This window comes from Streptopelia decaocto (assembly GCF_964273445.1).
Source record: "Streptopelia decaocto genome assembly, chromosome: 1".
In the NCBI taxonomy this organism is placed as follows: Eukaryota; Metazoa; Chordata; class Aves; order Columbiformes; family Columbidae; genus Streptopelia; species Streptopelia decaocto.
The window spans coordinates 43,045,466-43,069,058 of NC_138663.1; the positions used below are offsets into that span (position 1 = coordinate 43,045,466).

At 51.4% G+C, this 23,593-nt stretch overlaps 4 protein-coding genes across 5 annotated transcripts; 3 read left to right on the forward strand and 1 right to left on the reverse strand.

The window, feature by feature from the left end:
- The first annotated feature begins 3,924 nt into the window (after window positions 1–3,924).
- TMEM140 (transmembrane protein 140) lies at window positions 3,925–9,896 on the forward strand. Of its 2 annotated transcripts, none has more exons than XM_082075985.1 (4): window positions 3,925–4,630; window positions 6,631–6,749; window positions 7,253–7,362; window positions 8,130–9,896. In XM_082075985.1, the coding sequence occupies exon 4, from the start codon at window positions 8,153–8,155 to the stop codon at window positions 8,750–8,752; it is 600 nt and encodes a 199-aa protein (XP_081932111.1). In that variant the 5' UTR covers window positions 3,925–4,630; window positions 6,631–6,749; window positions 7,253–7,362; window positions 8,130–8,152; the 3' UTR covers window positions 8,753–9,896. The 2 variants fall into 2 exon arrangements, with proteins under 2 accessions (XP_081932111.1, XP_081932110.1); XM_082075984.1 differs by having other exon boundaries at window positions 3,926–4,630; window positions 8,127–9,896.
- A 345-nt stretch (window positions 9,897–10,241) lies between these two features.
- On the reverse strand, window positions 10,242–11,602 carry CYREN (cell cycle regulator of NHEJ). The gene is made up of 3 exons (XM_082075986.1): window positions 11,161–11,602; window positions 11,002–11,074; window positions 10,242–10,758 (listed from the first exon to the last, which is right to left on the reverse strand). The coding sequence occupies exons 1-3, from the start codon at window positions 11,283–11,285 to the stop codon at window positions 10,519–10,521; spliced, it is 438 nt and encodes a 145-aa protein (XP_081932112.1). The 5' UTR covers window positions 11,286–11,602; the 3' UTR covers window positions 10,242–10,518.
- Window positions 11,603–11,814: 212 nt separating this feature from the next.
- On the forward strand, window positions 11,815–19,350 carry LOC309452415 (uncharacterized protein). Its single transcript, XM_082075983.1, has 12 exons — window positions 11,815–11,942; window positions 12,235–12,429; window positions 14,977–15,091; window positions 15,337–15,510; window positions 15,598–15,704; window positions 16,204–16,338; window positions 17,259–17,398; window positions 17,554–17,615; window positions 18,105–18,207; window positions 18,327–18,388; window positions 18,806–18,908; window positions 19,028–19,350. The coding sequence occupies exons 3-12, from the start codon at window positions 15,065–15,067 to the stop codon at window positions 19,099–19,101; spliced, it is 987 nt and encodes a 328-aa protein (XP_081932109.1). The 5' UTR covers window positions 11,815–11,942; window positions 12,235–12,429; window positions 14,977–15,064; the 3' UTR covers window positions 19,102–19,350.
- A 30-nt stretch (window positions 19,351–19,380) lies between these two features.
- LOC309449736 (uncharacterized protein) lies at window positions 19,381–22,536 on the forward strand (the record flags this gene model as incomplete). Its single annotated transcript, XM_082072076.1, has 7 exons — window positions 19,381–19,407; window positions 19,469–19,604; window positions 19,691–19,965; window positions 20,797–20,949; window positions 21,099–21,271; window positions 21,350–21,443; window positions 22,002–22,536. 7 exons carry the CDS (start codon window positions 19,381–19,383, stop codon window positions 22,032–22,034), a joined length of 891 nt encoding a protein of 296 aa, XP_081928202.1. The 3' UTR covers window positions 22,035–22,536.
- Window positions 22,537–23,593: the final 1,057 nt, after the last annotated feature.

A 23,593-nucleotide genomic window follows, 5' to 3' on the forward strand; every position in this document is an offset into this window, starting at 1 on the left:
TTCTTGGTCTAGCTATCTCAAGGTACTGAAAGACATAAGACAGATGTTTCTCGTGCATTAGCAGTGCTGGAAAACTCCTTGGTGTTCAGTAGCAGCTGGTACACTGTGGCAAATATCATAACTGGTTTTGTGGAGCTTCCCAGCTGAGACCCTAGGGGTCCAGAAGCTCATTAACCTCTTTGTGAACAGCTTGGGGAAAAGAACTTGGAAAATCTTAACCTAATGACAAAGCATAATGCCTCTGACCCTGCGCTGCCCTTCTGCAGTTACTGGTGGGAGAGGCTTTAACCATTGGTTCATTGCTTGTCATAAGTATCAGCACACCATAAAGGAATGTATGCTCTGATTTCATGAAATGTTGGAATTAACCTTTCCAGAGGGCGTCAATAGAATATCTTATCACTGGAGCAATAAAACCAGGTCCTGTGCCTATGACTGAAGTTTCCACATTTTAGTACTAGATTTTGAATTATGCTGTGGCTCTCATTCGGTAAAGGAAATGTTTCTGCTGTAATACCACAGTTTCTTGTGAAGGAAACCAAAGCCATGTATGTTTTAGTGAGTAATAACTTTGTAGTAGTTGATACGGATTTGGTTTTTTCTCTTTTTTGGATCAGGTCTTGATCATTGTGCAAAGAGCAATTCAAAAAACCAAGAAAGGAAAGTGAAGGAAAGGCTAACCACAAAAGGCACATGGCCCAAGAAAACCAGGACAGCTAGCAAAGATGTAAATTTTGGGAAGAGTAAATCCTGCCAGGCACAAGACCAACTGCAGTTCTCTCTGCCCCTACTGCCTAAAGCAAAGAACAAACAACATGCTGCAAAATATCGGGATTTATTTTGGAGCCTCAATTCTTCAGCTGATGAAGGCACATGAAAGTGGCATGTATCTGATTTGCTTAAGTCCCAAGACTTTGGTTATAAATTATGACTCTACCAGCAAGGAAGTAGATACCTGCAGAAATCAAAATTCCTCTTGCTCTTTCTTTTCTGAAAAATAGTTTGCATATATTGGCTAATGTACACATGAAGTTTTCTCACCACATGAAGAAGTTTCCCAAATTCTAAACCAGTTTAGTTGGGAGTCTCTCCTGAATATAAAGTATCATTTGTCTTAAACAATAAAAACTGGTTTTGTGAAGCAGACTCCACTTCCAGGAAGAGCTCTGTGAAAAGCTAAGTCCCCATCCTTCTTTTTTCCTTTGTTTTTTTTTTCCCTTCTTCACTTTATTTGGAAGTTTCCCTAAGATTCTTGAGGAGGGGAATTATTCACCAAGCAGCTGAAGCCACCATTCCTTGATCATAATAGAGAAACTGGAGAGTCATAAGCCATGAAAATCATTCCCCTCTCTCACCAGCAAACCAAATACATGTTACAGTCAAAAACATTGTGACGTAAAATCTGTACACAAGCAGGCAGTCTGTGGAACTCTTTTCCAATGGATGTCATGGATGCAAAAAAAGCATACATAGATTCAGGTGGACATGTACCTTATAGATAGAGCACTAGGAGTTTTTGAATAGGCACATATGGCTTGGGAAATCTCAGCTGAAAAGAGTGAGGATCTAGGAGAGTGCTTGGGGAAAGTATTGGATATGCATCCTGGTTTCAGCTGGGATGGAGTTAATTTTTCTTCCTAGTAGCTGCTATAGTGCTGTGTTTTGAACTTAGTATGAGAAGAATGTTGATAACACACTGATGTTTCGGTTGTTGTTAAGCACCCAAGGACTTTTCAACTTCTCACACTGTGCCAGGTGCACAAGAAGCTGGGAGCGGGCACAGCCAGGACAGCTGACTCAAACTGGCCAAAAGGATTTTCCAATCCATATGATGTCATGGTCAGTATATATTCTGGGGGAAGCTGGCCAGGGGAACTGCTACTCAGGAATGGGCTGGATATCAGCTGACAGGTGGTGAGCAATTGCCTTGTGCATTACTTGTTTTATATATTTTTCTATTATTGCTATTATTATTAATATTGCTGTTATTATTATTATTATTATTATTATTATTATTATTATTATTATTATTATTATTATTATTATTATTATTTTCCCTTTCCTATTAAGCTGTCTTTATCTTAACCCTCAAGGTTTACCTTTTTTCCAGCTCTCTCCCCCATCCCACTGCAGGGGTGGTTTGGCTGTGTGTGGTGTTTAGCTGCCTGCCAGGTTAGACCACAAAAATATGTTTGTTCTGTTCATACTCTCCCCTGGGCATCCAGGCACGGTCACCTTGGAGGCAGGGTACTGCAATACACCACCCCTTGGCCTAAACCGGTATGGCCATTCCTGTGTTCTTACATACCTGGGTAACATTGTATTCATTGTAGTAATATACCTGCATAGTTTGTGTCTTCTTCATGTACATACATGAACTTGTATGTACATACAGCTTTGTACATACATTCAGGAGAAGAGAAGAAAAATATCCTACTTAAGACAGGTACTGAATTTTGTCTCCTTTAAATTTCTTAGCACTTAGGATTGCCTGGTAAGCAAGTCAGTGGGTTTTTCTCTCTACCTTGTCTCTGTGGCATACTCCATTTTAATCTGTACACTGTAACCAACTGCTGCAAAATCAGGGCCATCAAGTTCTGAGCATTTGAGAGGGGCTGAGCTAGAACTGCCAGTAATAAATAAAACATAAATTATTGTTTCTGCAAGAAGAATTGGTCAAATACAGTTAAAATGTATCACTGGAAGGAAATATCCCATACAGCCCCTCTCTTGCATACTGTATGAAGGACAAAAGGAAGAATCATATTATATTATGGCAAAGCAAATGAAGTCACAAAGACAAAAAAATAGACACATAGGCACAAACCATCAGTACAAGGCCACCCAGAGGCATGTGTGTCAGCTTTCTGTCAGGGCTAGAACTGGATGCAAGGTGAAGAAGGGCACCTTCCAAACTAAAGGCTGCAGTCAGCCAGGCACCAGTTCTGGGGAAGGAGTTCTGGAAGCCTCACAGCTGATACCCTATGGAATTAGGGTTCAGTCTCGTAGAATCCTAAATGCCGCAAAAAGTGCAGACGACACAAAGCCATTTAGCTTTGCGCTGCCTTGGGCTCCAGCTCTTTGGCTGCCAGCTAACTCCTCATGACAGCTATAGGAAGAAAAGCATAGAGCAGGTTTTGTTTCACTGAGATTTATTTATTTTTACTTGTCGGCTGATTACAGATAAGAAAAAAAATAGTAATTTTACAATTTATTTTGAATAAAAGTCATTTCTAAATAACGTAACAGAATATGAAGTGAACTCCAACCTCTCTTCTCACCAGCCTACCACAGGAATCCCTCAAGTCTGATACAATGGGGCAGTACTAGCTATAGCTGAGAGGGGTTTTGAGCAACTAGAGGCAACAAGAGTTCTGCTGTGGAGATTCCCTCAGGAATGAGGACCAGAGTCATGACCAACTTCTAGGAAGCAAGTGTAGTAGCTTACTTTTAAAACAGCAGGCTAAAATAAGCAAAACACTTTTCAAAGTCCCAGCTCATCTCCTGCTTTACTTGTGATTGCTAATTTTACTAGAACTGCTGAAAATGTTGCTGTGTGTGCTTTAACTGCACCATGAGAAACCAAAAGCTGCAGAGCATTCCACTGTAAAGCTGTGTAAATATCTCCTTAACAGACACAAGAAATTACATTTCTATTTCAGGAAACAATTCCAGGAAGAAATGGTTGCAGAGGAATTTCATGGAAACTGGCTTCTTGGAAGTGCTTTCCTTTCCCACCCACAGACACCAGGCCCCGCAGCCCAAACATGCCATCCCATCTCTCCTACCTGCAGGCACACACGTAGAAGCCCTTCTCTCTTTCTCCTCTCCCTTCCTGTCCTTTCTCCATGAGACATGTTGATGATCAGCCCCCTACCTACCCCACACCCACCACACCTATCCTCCCCCAGCTGTTCTATCATCAGCTAGACTTCAGGCATCTAAAGGAGCAGGCAGGGGACACCTGTAAAATGTCCCTAGGAAGGAGAACAGCAGGACACATGGCACCCTGTCCAGCCTTCAGGTACAATCTTCCCTGCCCAAATGCCTGGAAAGAGAGAGCAGAGGGACTACCGGCCAGAGGTGCAGCCAGAGGTGTGGAAGGAGGCCCCTAGAATAAGAAGATCAGCTGGGACCAAGGGCAAAGTGGTCAGTGATCTCCAACAGTGCTGCATTACTGTGGTCAGAAATGGCATGGTTGGTCACCTCTAGAGAAGCGTCCAAACAAAACAAACTCGCCTCGGCCCTCACGTACACCCAAGTCACTCTAGTAGCACAACTTTCCTGGGTGAGCTTAGCCTGGTCAGTTATTCACATCAATTAGCACAGCCAGGAGAATAAAGTGCAAACCTGCCCTGGCTTGGGCAGTGGTGGCTGGGCTTGTTTTGTTTTCTTGCTCATATTTCTATGACGCAGTATGGGGGAGGAGCTCCCCATATCAGGCTCCCACGGGAATCAAAACCGAAACAGAAAGCCAGAGGCAGCTGCCTGTGACACAACAGGAGCTGTGGTGTCAGAGCTCAGCAGCACAGGGACACAGCAGCAGCCACAGACCAGCTCAGGTCGCCAGGGCAGCACCTCAGCCCTCTCCAGCGTATTTCAGCTCCACACCCAGACAGATGGGCAGCTTGTAAGTATCTTCCACTGGGTCCCCCACTTTTTTAGTGGCACTGACATTGGGGGGAGCTGGCAGGAGAAGTGGTACTGCAGGGTGCAAACATCTGGGAGGGAGCAGGTACTTCCCCAGCTCTGGGACACTTCTGGGTCAGCTGCTCCACAGTCTGGTCCATGTGTCACTGGCTAGTTTCTGTTTGCCAGGAATCTTTAGCTTGTCAGTGCTCTTTCTTCACCTGCAGTTTCCCCACAGCTGATCCAGCCTGAGAGGGAAAGAGGGATCCTGGGGGGGAGCAAGTGGCTTAAAGGAAAGGTGCCAGGTCCAAAACTGTCCTCCTTTCCCACCACTCTCACATGGCATTACTTCCCCAAGCAGCTGGGGAGGGCAGATGCATGAAAGCCAAGTCTTCTGGCTTTTCAGTGTATTCAGCCTGCTCATTGTGGTGACATCCGGCACCTTCACAGAGATGTTTGTCCTTGCACAGAGGCCAGGTCCCGCACTGGATGTCTGTGCTTTGGCCTCCGTGTCCCACCACCTTTGCCCAGGCACTCAGCCAGCAGCTCACAGTGGGGAAGGCACAGCCCCAGCCTGGGAAGGTGCTGACCTGCCTGCAAGCCAGCAGAGGAAAGGGTCATGCAGTCCTGGCAGCACAGTGGGTCCGTATGAGCCCCATCTCACACAAAGACAGCCCAGGGAGCTTGTGAGCCATGCCCATGAGTCTCTTTGCCCAAGAGACAGAGACACAGAGCTCTCCCATGGTGAAATCTAGTCCTTCAGCAATGCCTGCCCAGAAACAAAGGGGTTGAAGCTAGGTTAGGGCTCCCTGCACCATGCTTGGGTTCCTCTTTCTTGCACCTTTGAGGTGCCACAGACCATCCCATCCAAAGGCATAGGCATGTCCTGAGAGGCGGAAGGGCTGCAGATGTCCGGGAGAAGTCCCAGCTGGACACTGGGTGACAGCTCTTTTCCTGTTTATGCCCTGCTTCTCAGTCAGGCTGCCTCCAAATCAGCCTCAGGGCTGAGCTGCAGAGCTCATGAATGGCATGTCTGCGGCTGTGCTGGTGGCAGCATGCCATGTCTCAACTTTCATTGCCAAACCATACATTTCCTCCAGGCCAGACGTGTGCTCCCTGCACCAGCTGACACAGGGCACCTGCACCAGAAATGTTTCTGTCACAGTCACACCTGGGGACAGGGATTTACCTCCTGGGCTGGGGAGGCAGCAGGACACTGAGACTCAAATCTGCCTGCAATGAATAGAGGGGCAGTGCTGGGAAAAGAAAATAGGTCCTTAAAGACCTGAGCCTCAAAGCAGAAGAGAGGGCAGAGATACCATGGGATTTCCCTGGGCTCTCACACCTGCAGAGATCACATAGCAGCACCAGGTCTCTGAGGTGGCTCTCCTCCACCCCTGCCATGCACCTGCTAGGAATTTAATTCTCTGTTCCCTCTCTAGTAAACATGTGCAACTAGGACAATTTTTAATTGCTTTTATGTTTTATGGAGGTGGGGTAGTTAAATAAAAGGTAACGTGATTGAACTAAAAGCCTGTGATTCTACAAGCCTGCCTGCCCTAGGAAATCAGTCTAAAGAAATACGACTGCAAGGGTTGGCGGGTGGGCAAAGCCAGGACTGGGCTGGCTCTGAGTTCTGACAGAAATCACTGGGGAGCTGGTGGGCTAAAAGAGAGCCCCCTCCAGGTGCAGCTTGTTCTGCCTCGCTGAGGGATGCGAGGCAGGATGGCAGTGAGAACAGGGGCAGGCATGAGCCCTTGTGGGATAGGGAGAAGAGCAGCAGTGCCTGGCTGCAGGAAAGCGTGTGTAAAGAAAGACAAACCAAGAGGTGATACCAGCAGCAACTCAAACCCTGGTGAAATTATACGTGCATGAAACCAAGAGGTGATACTAGCAGCAAGTCAAACCCTGGTGAAATTACATGTGTGTGGGGTCTCATTTTGCAATATGGTCTGGGCCCAAACATGGATAGTTTCCTGGTCATTTGTGTATTCATCGTAGATTCAGAACAATGGGCATCCTCCATGTGACCCTCAAGTCTCTCCAGAAGCCTGTTGTGAAGAAGATCTCCAAGGGAAGCTACAAGAAGTGGTGAAATATTGACCAGGGGAAGGGAACAGGTCAGTGTCTGGATACTGTCATGCCCTCATGCTGTGTGTGTTCTCCTCCTGGCTATGACTGTGTGGAGAAGTTTGGGACACAGAAGCTTGTGCACATTAAATATACGTGCCCTACTTCCAAGTGTCCAGGAAGACAGGGATTGGGAGGGAGTTGCAAAAGGGTCTAGTCACCAGTGTTTCAGTCATACACTGGGTACAGATGTGCATGGGGTCTCTCCCACCACTCTAAAAACTCAGAGGCTGTATCAAATCCACAAGTGACTGTGGGGACTGACATTGTGAATTTCTTAAGGAACAGTGGTAAAAACAGGACATAATTCTTGGCAAAGGGAGGAAAGTGGTTATTTGCATGGCCTCAGGCTGGAGGCTGAGCTTGAAGACAAGGTCTCTGAGCTCCTTGCCCTGTGTCGTGCCTCTGTGCAGACCCAGGTGGCCAGTGCTCCAATGCTGCATTGCCTGCAGCCAGTGATACCCCTTCCTGATGTCACTTGCCTGTTTTTCAGGGTGAAGCAGAAGCCTGAAAGAGAGCACTGAGGACAGTTCACATTCCTGGGAGAAGGAGTCTAGTTTACCAGGGAATCTGAGAGAGGAGCGTGGAGGACAGCAATCACAGGTCTGTCTCTGTAGCACCCATCTCCCTGGGCCCCAGAGGAGAGCAGGTGGCTGCAAGTAGGTCCAAGGTGCCTCTTTGTGGTGGACAACCAGCTGCCTGCCTGGGGCATCAGCCCTCGGGCAACTGAAACAGACAAGCACCACATCTGCCAGCCTCAGTGGGGACCAGGGCTGCAGGAGATCAGCCCTGCTGTGCCCAGAAATGTATGGGCATGCAAGGGCCTCAGGGGCATGTGGATGCTGGAAATGAGTGATATCAATGGCATTGGGTTTTCCAGAGCTATGGAGGGTGGGGAGGCAGGGGGAGCCCTGCACTTCAGACCCTGTCATGCCTGCATTTTACTCAGTCATCCAAAGATCACAAGGGATGTCCTGTCTGACCAGAACTGAAAGAGCATTTTTCCAGAATAGCTCTTAACCCGCTCCTTACGAGACAGGAGTGCTTTGCTCCCCTCCCATCACTACGGTTTGCTGACAAATGTGTCTCTTCTCCAACTGAGACCTTGGTACAAAGGGCATATGTGGGCCTAAGGGACACATGTGGTCCACGTATGGGATGTCATTAAGCCACCTTTGCTGTGACCAAAAATGCATCCCCCTCCACCCAGTAACACATCTGTAGCACAGTCAGAAGCAGGACTGAAATGCTCCTGCTGCACTCGTAAGGGGAGTCCCAAGACTTCAATGACACAGGCTCAGAGCACATTTTGGGAAGGGTGCCATAACACACAACCACAAAGAGGTCCCCCGCTTCGTGTTTTGCAGCAGGCGTCCCCACAGCAGGTTCTACCATGGTATCAAGAGATCATGCGGGCATCAGGATGGGTCTGCTGCAACAGAGGTGCACCGGGCACCTCTTCTGTGTACTGACCCTACTCGAGGCTGCCGGGACCTTGGCCTTGATGTTTTATGCACTGCTGTGGGAAGCTGGGAATCTGGTTGACCTCCCTGACAAACGCATCGGCTTTTATAACTTCTGCCTGTGGAATGAGGCAGACGGGAAGCTGCAGTGCCTGGAGTTCAAGCATCTGCAGGTGATGGGCATCAGCCTATTAGGAATAGTTCTAGCCAGGATTTGTGTGTACATGTGTCTGGTCTTCAGCATTTTCTACCCTATTTTTGTTGCACATGTGAAGTGCACAAAGGAGAGAGAGGGCTGGAAGGTGATCCTCATCATACTCATCATCAAGACAACAATCCTGTTTGGAGGCCTGATTATGTTTCTTTTCCAAACCTCGGAGTGGATTCACCCCTCTGATTTCACTGGGGGCTTCCTGGCATTGCTTGGGACTCTGGCTCTGCTACTGCTCCAGATTCTCACTGTCACTATGTACCTCATCAGGGACAAGCACACACATCCATGTCAAAGCAGAGGAGGCCCTGCCCCCTGAGATTCAACAACAAAGAAGATGCAACAGCTATTGATAACCTGAATTAAAACAGCAAACCCACAACAGCTTTAGTCACTGGCAGGAATTTGTTCCTTAGTCCAAAGACCCATGTCGAGCCATGCTCTGGCACACGGCTGTGTGCAGCTCTCCTGCAGCGACCAGGCAGCAGACACCAACACTCACAGCACAGTGTTAAAACTTCACAGTAACAGCAGCGTGTAACACGCCCCGCGGCTTGGGGCACAGCATCAAGGCAACAGCATTCCTGGCCCTGACCCGGAGGACAGTGCACAGATCATAACAAGCACACAGTGGACACAGCCCTCTGGACATATCTAGCCTAAGAACAGGCAGCCAGAGAAGCAAACAGCCTTCCTTTCTTTGAGATGCCTAAAGAGACTCTGCTCCTTCTCCACATTCTGGACTAACCAGGGGTGCCTTCGAGGCAACTGTGACTTGAGGAGCTGTGGCTTCACATTGGTGTCACAGCAGTGGCAGCCCCAGATGTGCACTGCAGATACTCTCTTGAGCAGGACCACCTGTATTTCACCTGCAGGAATACTACTTGGGGTGACCCTGCTTTAGTTCATTAGGGTGAAGCGGCCCACATCCAGTCCCAGCAGCAGCAGAGCACCTGGAGTGGCAGCCAAGCAACTTGCTGAACACTGAACGAGCCCTAAAGAGGAGGGCTTCCAAAAGGAAGCAGAGGATTTGGGTGCAGAGCTCCAGGTTTGTCTCTATTGATATTACGAAGCTAAGCCCAGCACTCCAGCAGCCTTTGAGACTCTAGGAGAGACTGGATCTATCTGAGGGCAGCTCATTGCAGAGCCAGCTCAGCGCAGCCCAAAACATACCCCATGCAAGGGTGTGCTAAGGGAGCAGGGCCAGGGCCACTGCAGGCTGGGGTGCAGTGCCCCATCTGGGCCATCACAGCCATAACACTTGATGGAGTCTCTGCCATGGGAATGCACAGCACTACTCCATGGCATGTCTGTAACCTCACACAAACCTCACCTGCTTTCCCACCACATCCCCTTCAGGCACATGAGGGTTCATTTTTGCTCCTACTGCAGTCTTTGGGGGGATGTGACTGGTGATGCTGGTTTGACCGATTCTTCATTTCAGTAAAGGCTCTTGCACGTGCCTCAGCCTCATCTTTGTTTGTTCACCCCCTCTTCAGACTGGGAAAAGGATGCTAAGCCATCCTCATCCCTTCCTAGACCCCCATGCACAATGCCATGGGGTAAGCCCCCTCAAGATGGTCTCTGCCACTCTGCTCCCACCCATGTCTTCCTCAGCTATGGGAGGCCTGCCCAAGCCTGGAGGCAAATTCAGCATCAGGTCCAATGCAGACAGCCTGCCAGGCCTCACTGCAGCTGTCACAGGAGGACCACAAGGACAGTAGAGCCCCAAGGCTGGCCAGCAAAGGCATTCCAGGGCCAGCAACTCCCTGCTCCCCTCCAGTCCCAATACTGACTCACCAAAGGGATATTCACAGAAACTCAAATGCCCTCTTTAATCTGTCCATGCTCCAAGATACTGAACAGAAATGAACATAATCTAATCTGGAGCCCAGCACTGAGCCCAGCACTCTCTGATAGAAGTGAGTGCCCCCTTCCTTCCTCCCCATGGCCTTCATAGGCCTCCTACCAGCTTCACAGGCCATCAACACAGCAGATATCCAGCCCACTCTAGGCTATCCTCCTGCAATGCTGTCAGAGGGGCCACCTCTCCTTTGCTCCTGGGAAACCACAGAGGAGGCAGCATTAACTGAAAAATATCTCCCTGACATATTTCAGAACATCATCTTCAGAGTCCTCGCAGTCTGTTCTCTCTGCATCGGCATCAGCACCAGCGTCAGGAGAGCATGGGAGAGCCGGACTGTGGTCACTGCCTGCCTCAGTGCTGGCTGTGCTTCCAGGCGCCTTGTTTGGTGTTTGCTGAAACTCCTGCTCGCCATGGCTCCAGGACTGGGTTTTCTCCTCACCTTCCTCGCACTGCAGATGCTGACCAAAGAGAAAACAACCAGACACAGCTGTGCGACTTCACCCCGGGAGCACTCTAAGGAGGGGGCGGGGAGGGCCGAGGGGCAGCCCACCCATCCCCGCGGGGCACCCCGCCGCCAGTCCCCAGGGGAGGCTGGTTTTGTTCCGTAGTGCCCGGCCGGGGGATGAAGGCAGCTGTACTGGCCCTGGCAGCCCCCGTGAAGGGCCAGGGCCGCGTCCCCACCCTCAGGGATCCGGGCTCACCTCGGCCAGGACCGCCAAGGCCACGTCCACCAGCTCCGCCTCGTTCATACAATACACCACCTCCTCCGCCGCCCTGCGCACCGCACAGGAGAGACGCTCAGGGCGGGGAGCGCCGAGCTTCGCCCGCCGCCGCCGCTCCCCATGCCCCAGCGGCTCTACCTGGGCCGTGCCACCGCCAGCCGCCGCCTCCGCACCGCCTTGGGGGGGGGCGCCGCCGCCCCCGGCTCGTCCCCCGCCGCCCCCATCCAGCCTGGGAGCAGCCGCCGCCGCCCGCCCGTCGCCATCTCTGCCGGGGCGGTGGGGCGGAGCGATCCCGGCAGCCGCACCCCCTCCGAGCGGGAAGCCCAGTGCTCCCCCTGCTGTCCCTAAAACCCGGTGTGCACGCAAATGAACCGAATTCTGCACAGAGGGACATTGATTTTAGTGCAGACTTGTACATGTCTGGACGGTACGGCAAACAAGCGTACCAGCAAGAAAAACGTCTCAATCATTTATACAACGTCCTATCAGTATATACACGCCCTCAGGGCAGTCCTGTAAGCCTGATTAATTACAATATTTGCATACAACTTACATAGCATGACTCTTACTACGCACGCTCAGTGAGTAGGGGGTCATCTGGAGGTGGGAAGCCTCCGAGAGAAAGGTATGGTTTTGTATTAAAAAAATATTACCATGTGTAAAATTTGCTTTTCGTTATGCACGTCCACAAAATTTGGCAATAATCACTAGATAATCAAACAACTGCCCTGCAGGCAACCACTTTTAACACTGGTGAATGTTAAGGGATCTCTGGGCTCTAAAACCAAAAAAAACTATAGAAGATACCAAATGTCTCTTCAAACAGTAAATCAGACCCAGTCTTCACATAACTGAGAATGGGACCTCTGCCCAGGAAGAGTCCTGTAAACTCCTGATAAAGGCCAAGGACACAAGCAGCAGTAAGTTCTGTGGTGATGTATAAGCAGATGAAATCTGGCTGCTTAGCAGTCCGCTCAACCCCTCTGCAACAGCTGAGCACAGCGCTTGCCCTGATGTTGGGGGTGTGCAGGGAGAGAGCAGAAGGGTCTTTTCTCCAGGCGGGAGACCCTCTGGGCCCATCCCTGCCCCGGCCACCCTCCATGATTGGCAACAACAGCTGACAAGAGCACAGCAATCAAGTGCAAGGGCATATTTTCTTTGCTTGCTATCCTGTCCACCCCACAGCTGCTGCCAGCTCTCTCTCTCCCACAGACGTGGGACTGCTGCCTCCACCTCAGCGCTCCAGACGAAAGCGGATCGCTCCTTCACAGAGGAGAGAGGCCCGAGCTGCCCTTAGCACGAGGCGAGGCAGCTACACAACCCAGATAAACCCTGAGGTGCTTGGAAAGTAGCACCTGTACCGTGAACATGCCTGCAGCGAGCGCTTCAGTCTCCAGCAGGAGTGCAGTAAGTTCTGCGTGTGCATGTGTGTGCCTTGCTCTTCATCATTGGCTGTGAAGATGTGTAGGATGGCTCATGAATGGCTGTTGCTCTTCCAGTACAAGGTGCATGCAAGTGTGGGGGTACCGATACCAAAAAGTCAGCAAAAAAACACTCTTTCACACTGTTTTGAAAGTGTTAAAAAGCAGGCACTTTTATTACAGTACACCAGACGCGTGCGTGTGACTTGCACTTTTTGGTATTTATTCCACTTACCTGTTGCATATTCATTTGTCTCTACCGCTTACTTAATACATTACACATAAATTATTTACAAACCCCACCCTTTCCCCAAAGACCGTCTTTGGTATTCGAGAGTCTTCATCCTGTGGGAGGCACGCAAGACCCAGCAGTACCTGACAGCTCTTGCTCTGGGACAACCGCTGTCCTTCCCTTGGGCGCCCCTGCACCGACTGGAGCAGGTCGGATCCTTCACCAAATGAGCTCCACCCTTATGGTGGAGCGGGCGGATGCTCCGCTCTGCCCTGTCCTGCCCGGCTCCACCAGCCTGCTCCCTGCAGTGACACTTCAGCGGACCTCAGCAGGCCTTTGTCCATGGTTGACTTCTCAATTCCGCGATAGGTTTGGCTCTACAATTGGAACTTAATTCACAGTATCACAGTATGTTTGGGATTGGGAGGGACCTCAAAAGATCATCTAGTCCAATCCCCTGCTGGAGCAGGAACGCCTAGGTGAGGTCGTACAGGAACACGTCCAGGAGGGTTTTGAATGTCTCCAGAGAAGGACACTCCACAACCTCCCTGGGCAGCCTGTTCCAGTGCTCTGTCACCCTCACTGAGAAGAAGTTTTTTCTCAAATTTAACTGGAACCTCTTGTGTTCCAGCTTGATCCCATTACCCCTTGTCCTATCATTGTTTGCTGGACTCCTCATTTCTTGTTAGTGGAATATGAACTTTCGCGTAAGCCTCACGGTCAGGTCTTTTGGGCTGTCTAGCAACAGCGGGACAGGGTGAAGCTTTGCTGCATGCTCAGCGCTTCCTCAGCAGCCCCGTCTGCGGCCACCCCCGCCGTATTCTCCCCAGAACCGCGCCCGACGCAGGCGGACGCATCCTTCAACAGCCCGCACACGGCAGCGAATTGCGCTCCTGAACCGCAGCTGTGCAAACGGCACATTCGCAGACGCATTTCCCGGCCGCCCGGAGCCGCAGCCCGCTCGCCCCGGGCCGGCGTCACCCCGCCCGCTGTGACGCCCCCGGCCCTCCCGCTGTGACGCCCCGAGCTGCCGCTCTTACGCCGCCCCCTGCAGGCGCCGGCTCTCAGTGCTGTCGCCGCCGCAGTGTGACCGGCAGTGCGTGTGTGGCTCGGAGCGTCGGGAGCTGCGACCCAGCTCGGGACTCGCCTCATCTCGGCCCTTCTCGCCTTCTCAACGCCCTCTACCCTTGCTCGCCCGGGGCTCGGTTCTGGGCTCTTCTCGCCCTCTCCGTGCCCTATACCCTTGCTCACCCGGGGCTCGGTTCTGGGCTGCTCTCGCCCTGTCCGTGCCCTATACCCTTCTCCGCCAGTGGCTCGGTTCTGGGCTGCTCTCGCCCTGTCCGTGCCCTCCACCCTTGTCCACCAGGGACTTGGTTCTGGACTCTTTTTGCCCTCTCCGCACCCACTCCCCTTGCTCTCCAGGGCTCGGCAGAGTCCGCCAGGCGCCTCCTGCAGCTGCTCACCCCGGAGCGGGCTGTGCCCAGTCGCCGCGAAGCATGCAGAGCTTCATGGCGCTGCTCAGGAGGGTGCGGGAGCGGCCGCCGTCCGACAGCGCTTCCGCGCCCAGCACCGCCGGGACCTCGGAGCTCCGGGAGAAGGGCCGGGGTGGGCTGCACAGCGCGGCCGCCCGCGGAGACCTGGCACGGCTAAAAGGAATCTGGTGGTGGAAGAGATTCCGCATCAACTCACGGGATGCCAACAAGCAGTAAGAGGCGGGCAGTGCCCATAGTGAAGATCCGTGTGCCCTGGCTGGAAGAGCCGGCGAAGCCCAGCACCATCGCAAGCACCCCAGGGACAGGCCGGCTCCACAGCGCTGCCCTTACCGGAGGCCCACCCCAGCTGGGACAGGAGCCAGCGGATGCGCCACTCTGCCCTGCTCTGCCAGCCTGCTCCCTGTAGTGACCCTTCTGTGGAGCTCCGCGGGCCTTCCTGCAAGCAGAGACGGCTTGCACCGCCAGAGGCTCCAGGCTGCCAAGACGCCGTATCCTTTGCTGTGCTGGGTGGCCGGGCAGGCCTGGCTGGCGGCAGGGACCAGTGCCTGGGCACAGGAGTCCGTTTGTGCAGGTTCATTGTCACAGCTGAGGAGATGCCTCCTGGCTCAAACAGATGTGCTGAGGATGGTGCCTAGCCAGCCCCAGGCTTTGGGTGGGCAACTGCTGCCACCGGCTCTGGCACCAGAAAGCTTGCTTTTGGCTGCTTTTTTGGCAGTTGAGCATTGTGCCCCTAGGTGGTAGGCACCACAGCCTGAATTGATGTCTTCAGCCGTCTTGTCTGTGTTAACTGCATGTATTTAATTTCTAGGACGCCTCTGCATCTTGCTTGTGCGAACGGCCATGCAGATGTCGTTCGCTTTCTGGCAGGAAAGAGGTGCAAACTGAACCCTCGTGGCATGTTTAAGAAAACACCACTGATGCTGGTACGTGGAATATGTTACGCTGTTGTACATGGGGCTTGTCAATTATGCACAGAGCGATACCTGCCTTGCGTGATTCTTTACGCAGGCCTGCGTAGAAACAGGTATGTTGCAGTCAGCGGGGAAGGGGCATACATTGCCTAGTCTTTGAAGACGCTCGTACTTTCCCGTGTTGCAAAGTTGCAGAAGTTCTGACAGAGAGAAACGTACACGTTGGAAGTTGCTCCTCCCTTGTGGCTTGTTTCCAGGCAGTACAGCACCAGCACAAGGACTGCGTGACTGCTCTGCTGGAGCACGGTGCCAACATCAACCACAAAGGTGCCGGCGGCAACACTGCCCTTCACCTGGCTGCCCTCATGCCCAGCAAAGCGATGGTGGAGCTCTTGCTCGAGCACAATGCCCAGATTGATGCTCGGAATGACGTAAGCTTGGGCTTTGGGTAAGCTTCTCTTCCCCAAACTCGCTGGACTTTCCCGTGTTCTTCTAAGGGAGACGATTTCTCCTTTCAGTTAGGATACACTCCACTTGCCGTCGCGATCGTCGAGCGCCGTGAAGAGATGGTCGAGTTCCTCCTTCAAAACGGAGCCGACGTGAACGCTCGAGATATTCATCAAAGGTGAAGTTTTGTCAAAAGCGTGCGTGGGACTGCTGAGCGTTGTTCAGATGGGCTGGATGGGAGCCATAGGAATGAGCTTTGAAAAAGAACCAGGAGCTGCCCAGAAGGAGCTCCTTCTGTGCCACTTGTGAGAGCAGACCCGCGCTCGGCTGCTCTCTTACCTCGGGGGATGATCTCTGCGCTGAGGACTGCAAGCAAGCGTTGGCTGTGGTGCCAACACACACAGACGCGTGTGAGCGTGCACACACACACGTGCACACAGAAACACAGACACACACAGACCTCCTGAGTCTGCTTTGGGGAGAGAGACTCTTGGCCTGGAGACCTCCTGAGGTCCCACCACCCTCAATTTTCCAACGCATCCCCGTGCTTTGCTGTAATTTCGCTCTGCCAGTAGGAGGGGAAATGAATTGTTTGAGGAGCAAAGAAGGACTCGAGTAATGGCAAGGCAATGTCTGCAGAAGCTGATGCATTTCCTATCACTTCTTGGACGCTTTAGGACCCCTCTTAAGATTGCTGGTTATGCCGGGAATACAAATGTAGCACGGCTTCTGCTTCAGCACGGTGCTGTTCTTTCTCTTCGAGACGAGAATGGCTTCACAGATATGGGTTATCTTGATACCTTTACTCCTGGGTAAGTGTTTTACATCCTTGTTAAGAGCAGCTGCATTGTCAGCTACGTGTCCTTAACAGCTAGGCTGAAGGAAATAGCCCTTTCTCCTCGCAATGGTAAACTGTGGAGCAAAAAACCCTTTAGGAACAAAGCATTTTTGGGGATTGCCCTAGCAAAACAAGAGCTTGGTTCCTTCCCTGCAGGCTTCTGGCACAGTATCAGTCTTGTGCTAATGCACCATTTTGCATAGCAGCCTTGGCCTGGAGCACGTTTTTACTATTTTCTTGTTTCTTTGGGGGTTTTTTGTTTTGTTTGTACTTGTGCTTATGAAGCAACCCTGAAAGTGGTCTCTCTCCAGAGCCCAAACTGACCCTCTGCCAGGGCTGTTAGAAGATGGCACCTGTGCAATGTAGTTAACCCCTGCAGTGCTTGGAATGCAACCACAATCTTTGTTGGCCTCTTGACATCCCACTTAGGAGCGCTCTACACTCTCAGGGCCTCAGAATAGGGACGGGAATTTCTGAAACCCTTCAAAGTCCAGAAGGAGTTTCAGGAGACATTACCCCAGCTTGGCGTGAAGAGTGGCTGCAGCATTAGTATAGCATCCCGCTGAGGTAGAAGCCTTGTAGTTAGATGTCAGTCTCACTGGCCCCCAAAATGGACAGGGGGGTTTATAACATGAGACTGTAGCCAGCAGGGGTGAGTTACCCCATCAACAAGAACAGGCACCTGTACTGTGAACATGCCTGTAGTGAGTACTTCAGTCTGCAATAGGACTGCAGTCAGTTCTCTGTGCGTGTGTGTGTGTGTGTGTTGACATTTGCACCTGGCTCTGAATATGTGAACGATGGCTCCTGAATGGCTGTTGCGCTTCCAGTAGAGAGCGTAGGCAAGTGTGGGGGTACGATCAGCAATTTCATTTCCTTCCTTTTTGTATGCAGTTTTTCTAAGACACTGCAGGAATACGGCAGAAGTAAAAGCACAGGAGAATGCTCTGTAGGAGGTGCAGCAGTAGGTGAGATCTCTTCCTCCGGGACGACTGCTGCCCCTCCCGTGGGAGCACCTGCGCAGAGTGGAGCAGGTAGGATCCCCCACCGTGGAGGAGGTGATGAGGACAAATCGCTGTGGCCTGAAGGAGAATGAGAGCCCTTTGTTAAATGCAGGGCCCGCGGGATGGGAGAGGGCACAGTAAAAGAAGCACTCACAGCTGCATTGTGCCTCTTATTTCCTTTGAAGGTGTCTTGCCAGAAGCTGGAGCAGAGCAAGAGGAAGACTTTGATTCCCTCTCTGATTTTGAGGTACCTTCTCTGAAGGTGGGGTCCGACTGGGCGTGTTTACTTTTTGGCTCTTTTCCTTCTGCTGCTGCTTCCGACTCAGCCTTGGAATCCCAGCATCACTTAGGTCGAAATAGACCCTTAAGATCATCGAGTCCCACTGCACACCTGGCACTGCCAAGTCCACAATTAAACCCCGTCCTTAAGGACCACATGTACACGTCCCCTAAATACCACCAGGAATGGTGACACAGCCACATCCCTGGCCAGACTGTTCCACTGCTTGATAACCGTTTCAGTGAAAAAAATTTTCTAATACTCTTTCTTCTTACTGCATATTTGGCAAAAGAGACCGACACAGATGCCTAACACGCTGGCTGTGTTTGGCATTTTTGATCTTTCCATCACCTGATACCGCATTACGCATGTTGGCTGAAGCGGGAGCTTTGTGCGTGGAGACGGGTCCAGAAGGAGCCTGTGCCACTTCTCACTCATGTCTTTTCATTTACACAGACAGATTCCGAAGGTGCAATGGAACTGCTGGATGCCGTCCTGCTTCCAGGTGCAAAACAACAAGGAGCGTGGGCGCATCCTGTTGCAGAGGAGCGCTGCAATGGTAATTTCCTGACGGACTTAAATGGTTCCCTTTGTAAGCTTCTCTGGAGTGAAGCGGATGGGGAGAAGCAGAGTGAAATAAGCACTGACGGCAGCGTGGCGCTTCTTACCTCTTTGTAGGTGTGTTGCCAGCAGCAGGAGCAGCACAAGAAGACGACGATGAGTCCTCTTTTGATTCTGAGGTACAATCCTAGCATTACTTAGATTGGAATAGATCCTTAAATCATCGAGTCCAAGCATATGGTTGAAAGGTGACTCAACCACTTCCCTGGGCAGCCTGCTGCAGTGCTTGATAACTCTTTCAGTGAAGAAATTTTTACTGATATCCCATCTAAACCTTTCCTGGAACAACGTAAGACTCTTTCTTCTTGTCCTATTACTGCATGTTTGGCAAAAGATACTGACACCCACCTTGCCACAACCTCCATTCTGGTAGCTGTAGGGAATGAGAAGGTCTCTCGTCGGCCTTCCTATCTTCTGATTAACAGCCCCGCTTTCCTCAGCTGCTCCTCAGAGGACTTCTTCTCTGGACCCTCCACCAGCTTTGCTGCCCTTCTTTGGAAGTGCCAGTTCTAACACATATCTTTCTGTTTACACAGACGGATTCTGAAGGTCTAACAGAACTTCTGGATGCCATGGTGCTTCCAGAAGCAAAACAACAAGGAGCGTGTGCGCATCCTGTTGCAGAGGAGCGCCACAATGGTAATTTCCTGATGGACTTAAAAGGTTCCCTTTGTAAGCTTCTCTGGAGTGAAGCGGATGGGGAAAAGCAGAGTGAAATAAGCACTCACAGCAGCGTGGCGCTTCTTACCTCTTTGTAGGTGTGTTGCCAGCAGCAGGAGCAGCACAAGAAGATGACGATGAGTCCCCTTTTGATTCTGAGGTACAATCCTAGCATCACTTAGGTCGGAATAGATCCTTAAATCATCGAGTCCAAGCGTATGGTTGAAAGGTGACTCAACCGCTTCCCTGGGCAGCCTGCTGCAGTGCTTGATAACTCTTTCAGTGAAGAAATTTTTACTGATATCCCATCTAAACCTTTCCTGGAACGATGTAAGACTCTTTCTTCTTGTCCTATTACTGCATATTGGGCAAAAGAGACCGACACAGATGCCTAACACGCCTGCTGTGTTTGGCATTTTTGATCTTTCCATCACCTGATACCACATTACGCATGTTGGCTGAAGCTGGAGCTTTGTGCGTGGAGACGGGTCCAGAAGGAGTCTGTGCCACTTCTCACTCATGTCTTTTCATTTACACAGACGGATTCCGAAGGTCTAACAGAACTTCTGGATGCCGTGCTGCTTCCAGATGCAAAACAACAAGGAGCGTGGGCGCATCCTGTTTCAGAGGAGCGCCACAATGGTAATTTCCTGACGGACTTAAATGGTTCCCTTTGTAAGCTTCTCTGGAGTGAAGCGGATGGGGAGAAGCAGAGTGAAATAAGCACTCACAGCAGCGTGGCGCTTCTTACCTCTTTGTAGGTGTGTTGCCAGCAGCAGGAGCAGCACAACAAGAAGAAGATTTTGACTTCTCTTCTTTGGATGAGGTACTTTGTCTTCCTGGGCTAACGGAATTGTTACGCTTCTTAAGCCCAGCTGCTGAAAGGCAGTGTCATGCTGCAGTGTTGCTGCGGATTCCTCTCCTCACTGTCTCTCGGTCTGTGTTCTTGCTCGCTCAGGATTTTGCACTGGAGACAGAAGAGCTTCCGCTCAAGAAGGAGGCTTCAACACAAACCGATGGTCAAGGCGACGCTCAGGTGACTCTTAGGGCCTGATGCACACATCTGTAAATCAAGCCCGTCAGTTTAAGGAGACCTGTTTGTGCTACTGAGGTTCCTTTTGGAGTGCTGCTGAGAGGCAGTTTTTGAATTGGGACCTGAAGTCTATTTCAGACCTCATTCCTGTTGTGAAGCAGAAGTGCTGCATGAAGAGGGAAAACAGTCGGTTAGAAAAAAGCTAGTGGCACAGATGCTCAGCCTCTGTTGCGAGGAGGAAAATACGGAAGCCTTTTCAGTGTATCAGGAAAGAGAAAGTATCATGCTGAGCTGCCGGTCGTTTGGATGGGCTCAGCTGAGAAAGGTGCCAGCAGGTGCCTGCTGGTGGTGGCCAAAATCTCTCGTCTTGGAATTCACTGAGTCGTAGAAGCATAGAATGGTTTGGGCTGGACAGGTCCTCTAAAGATCATTTAGTCCAACTCCCTGCTGTGGGCAGGGTCATCTTCCACTAGATCAGCTTGCTCAACACGCTGTCCAGCCTGACTTTGAACAAGTCCAGGGATGGGGCACCCACAACTTCTCTGGGCAGCCTGCTCCAGTGTCCCACCACCACCCTTGTTCCAACCCACTGGTCATTTCTGTGGCCCTCCTCTGGACCCACTCAAACAGGCCCGTGTCTTCCTTCTGCTGGGGACCCAAGAGCTGGAGGCAGTAGTCCAGGTGGGGCTCACAAGAGCAGAGCAGAGAAGAAGAGGAGAATCACCTCCCTCCACCTGCTGGCCATGCTGAAGATCAATCTAATGATATGATCCCATGTGTCCTGTTGTCATCTTCTTACTGCTTCTCCATGCTCACGGAACACCATTTCTTTAGGAATGGGTCAGGTGGCTGCAGCAGGAGCTTGCCAGCGCTCTCAGAAAGTGCTCCCGGGCAGAAGCTTCGCTTGAAGCTGAGAAGCGCCACAGCAGGGACCTGCAGGAACAGAAACTGCAGCTGCAGAAGGAACTGGACAGTTCTAAAGCTCAGGTAGGGAGAAAGCTTGTCTCTTGTCTCTTGGCGGGGGCCCAGGCCTTTTCTGTTGCAAACCAGAGTGAGGAATGGAGCCTTAGTTGGGGGTCCACTCCTTTTTATCAAGCCTAAGCTGACTACTGGGGATTCTTGCTTTGGTTTGACAGCTGCAGGAATTGAAAGAGCGGCTTATCCGGACCGAGTGTTATGCTGAGTCCCTGGAGAGTGCCATAAAGAATCAGGAGAGGGAGCTAACAGCTTCCAAGAACCTGCAGAGAGAGACTCTGGTCAAATCTTCTGGAACCGCGGCCGTCCCACAGCTGGAAGAACGCATGCAGCAGTAAGGAAGTCACGCAGTGGGGCAAGGCTTTGCTTTCTGCGATTGTGGCAAAACAACTGGACTGTACTTCTTTTTCAGGCTCCAAGTTCGAAGGGCCAGGCTGGAAGCCACAGCCCAGCAACAAGCCAAGATTATGGAAGCCCTTCAGCAAGACCTGCAAGCCTCTGCCTCAGTAAGCTAATCAGAACCTTCCCTTTTCATGAGCTACCAGAGCCCAGTTCCATCTTCAGGTGGGGAAATTGGAAGGTTTTCCCGGAGAGCCTGGGAGAGACCATTTCCTCTGTTCTACTGACTACTTTGAGGCTGCCCTCAAAGTCCTGCTGCCCTGTTTCCCAGCCTTCTGGCTTTGAGAGTTGCCCCATGAGACTATAGCCAGTCCTACTTCAGTCCCTCCTAATGCCGCCTTTGTGAAGGACTTGGCAGTCAGGGACTGGCTTCGGTATTTTCTGCTTTAGAACACTTGTGAGGTTGAGGCCTCAGGCAGCACTTCAGACAGTTGTGCCGTAGAGGCATTTGGTACCTTCAGCTGCAGACGTTCCTTGGGCTCTGGTGGTGCCGAGCGCTTCATCCTGAAGGCCTGACTGGCATCGTCAGACTGTGACAGGAGTTCTTCAGTTGCCTCTGCTCTGGTGCCCTTCCATTAGTGCTGTACTTCCAGCATCCAGTTTCCAGTGCCACCTTTGGCCCAGCCTGCTGTATAAACTAACACCCCACACTAACCCTTCCCCAGTCACTGCTGAGCCTCCAGCGCCATTGGCACTGAGAAGATGCCAGAGCAGAGGAAGTGCCGGTGCCAGAAAGCAGAGTGGTCACGAGAGAGAGGAATGAAGCCTGCAAACCTGCACATTCCATCTTGTGCAGCCATTGCCCTGCATCTAGTTCCAGTTGTACTGTTGCAGCGTGCTGTTTAATAAACTGTGTTGTCTAGTCCGTGTCTTCGTTTTGCTGCCCCATTGCAGTGCCTGGGACCAAGCGGGAACGGGGGAATGGCACCTCAGCCAAAGGAAAACACTTTTCTCTTGTGAGGGTGGCGAGAGAGCAGTGTCAGGGAAATGAAATGGATTCAAGTGACTCAGAAACATAAGGAAAGGAAAGGGCCAGACCTGGTTTTGGCTCTTCAGCAAAGGGGAAGTCTCCAGGGGCTCTGAGATCCTCTGTGGGCTGAGCATGGTCACAGTCGTGGTCCTGCTGGCAGCTGGGGACACCACGTGCAGCAAAGCGCTCCCCTTCCTGGACTCCACGCTGAAATGCGGTTGGAAGCAAGAACCATCATTGACTCTGGTGTGTGGGCCCTGGTCTGTTTGGGAGCGGAGGGTGGGGTTCAAAGCTCAGCAGGGCTCTGGGAGGAAATCCCTGCTGGACATTTCCCAGCTGACATGCACAACTCTGATCTCTCCCACTGACGTGGGCCTTCCCTGGCATAACCCAGCATTGACTGTGGGATTTGCATGAGCAACCTCAAGTGCCATTTAAATGCTGCCATTGTCCCCCCACCTCAATGTACCTGCTTTTGTACATCCTTTGCAAACTCCACCTGAAGGGAGAACCTTTAGACTTGCAGCTGTTTTAACCTCCTAGCCAAGCAAGGATCTGTTCCCTCACTCCCTCTCAGTTGCCAGAAGAATAATAAGCCCCACAGAAATAATAATAGAATAATGAACCCCACAGGTTTCACACTGAATACATCACAGCTGTGGAAAAGATATACCCCAACTTGCTGGGCTGATGACTTCCAACTGTACCCAAAACAATCATCCTGGCAATTCCCAGGCCGCTTCTCAGCACCAGCCTTAGCAGGAAACATCTCAAAATTTGAAGCCTGAACTTGTAAGACCTAGAAATGCGAGGTGATGGGTACACAAATGTTGTCTGTGTGCTCTCAAGGGTGGGCACAGCGTGCAGGAGTCGGCAGTGCAGCACAGGTTGGGTAGGAAAGGACAAGGCTTCCTCCCTTCTCCTTCCGGCACGTACAAGAGAACCGTGCGGTCTGGCCCAGTCAACGTGTGTTTATGAAAGGCAGGTCCTGTTTGATCAACCTGAACTCCTCCTACGACGAGATGACCCACCTAGTAGATGAAGGAAAGGCTGTGGATGTTGTGTACTTCGACTTCAGTAAGGCCTTTGACAGCGTATCCCACAGCAATCTCCTGCAGAAGCTGGCAGCTCATGGCCTGGATGGGTGTACTCCGCAATGGATAATGAACTGGCTGGAGGGCCGGGCCTGAAGAGTTGTGGTGAATGGAGTCAAATCCAGTTGGCAGCTGGTCACGAGTGGTGTTCCCCAGGGCTCAGTATTGGGGCCAGTTCTGTTTAATGTCTTTT

Bases quoted from the DNA above. Each gene is read 5' to 3' on its own strand.
- TMEM140 (XM_082075985.1), top strand. From the start codon at position 8,153: ATGGTATCAAGAGATCATGCGGGCATCAGGATGGGTCTGCTGCAACAG.
- CYREN (XM_082075986.1), bottom strand. From the start codon at position 11,285: ATGGCGACGGGCGGGCGGCGGCGGCTGCTCCCAGGCTGGATGGGGGCG. The intron at 11,075-11,160 runs GTAGAGCCGCTG...TGCGGTGCGCAG, and splicing joins CTGGCGGTGGCACGGCCCAG to GGCGGCGGAGGAGGTGGTGT. The intron at 10,759-11,001 runs GTGAGCCCGGAT...CTCTTTGGTCAG, and splicing joins CCTTGGCGGTCCTGGCCGAG to CATCTGCAGTGCGAGGAAGG.
- LOC309452415 (XM_082075983.1), top strand. From the start codon at position 15,065: ATGTTTAAGAAAACACCACTGATGCTG. The intron at 16,339-17,258 runs GTAAGTGTTTTA...TTTTGTATGCAG, and splicing joins CTTGATACCTTTACTCCTGG to TTTTTCTAAGACACTGCAGG. The intron at 17,399-17,553 runs GTAGGATCCCCC...TTTCCTTTGAAG, and splicing joins ACCTGCGCAGAGTGGAGCAG to GTGTCTTGCCAGAAGCTGGA.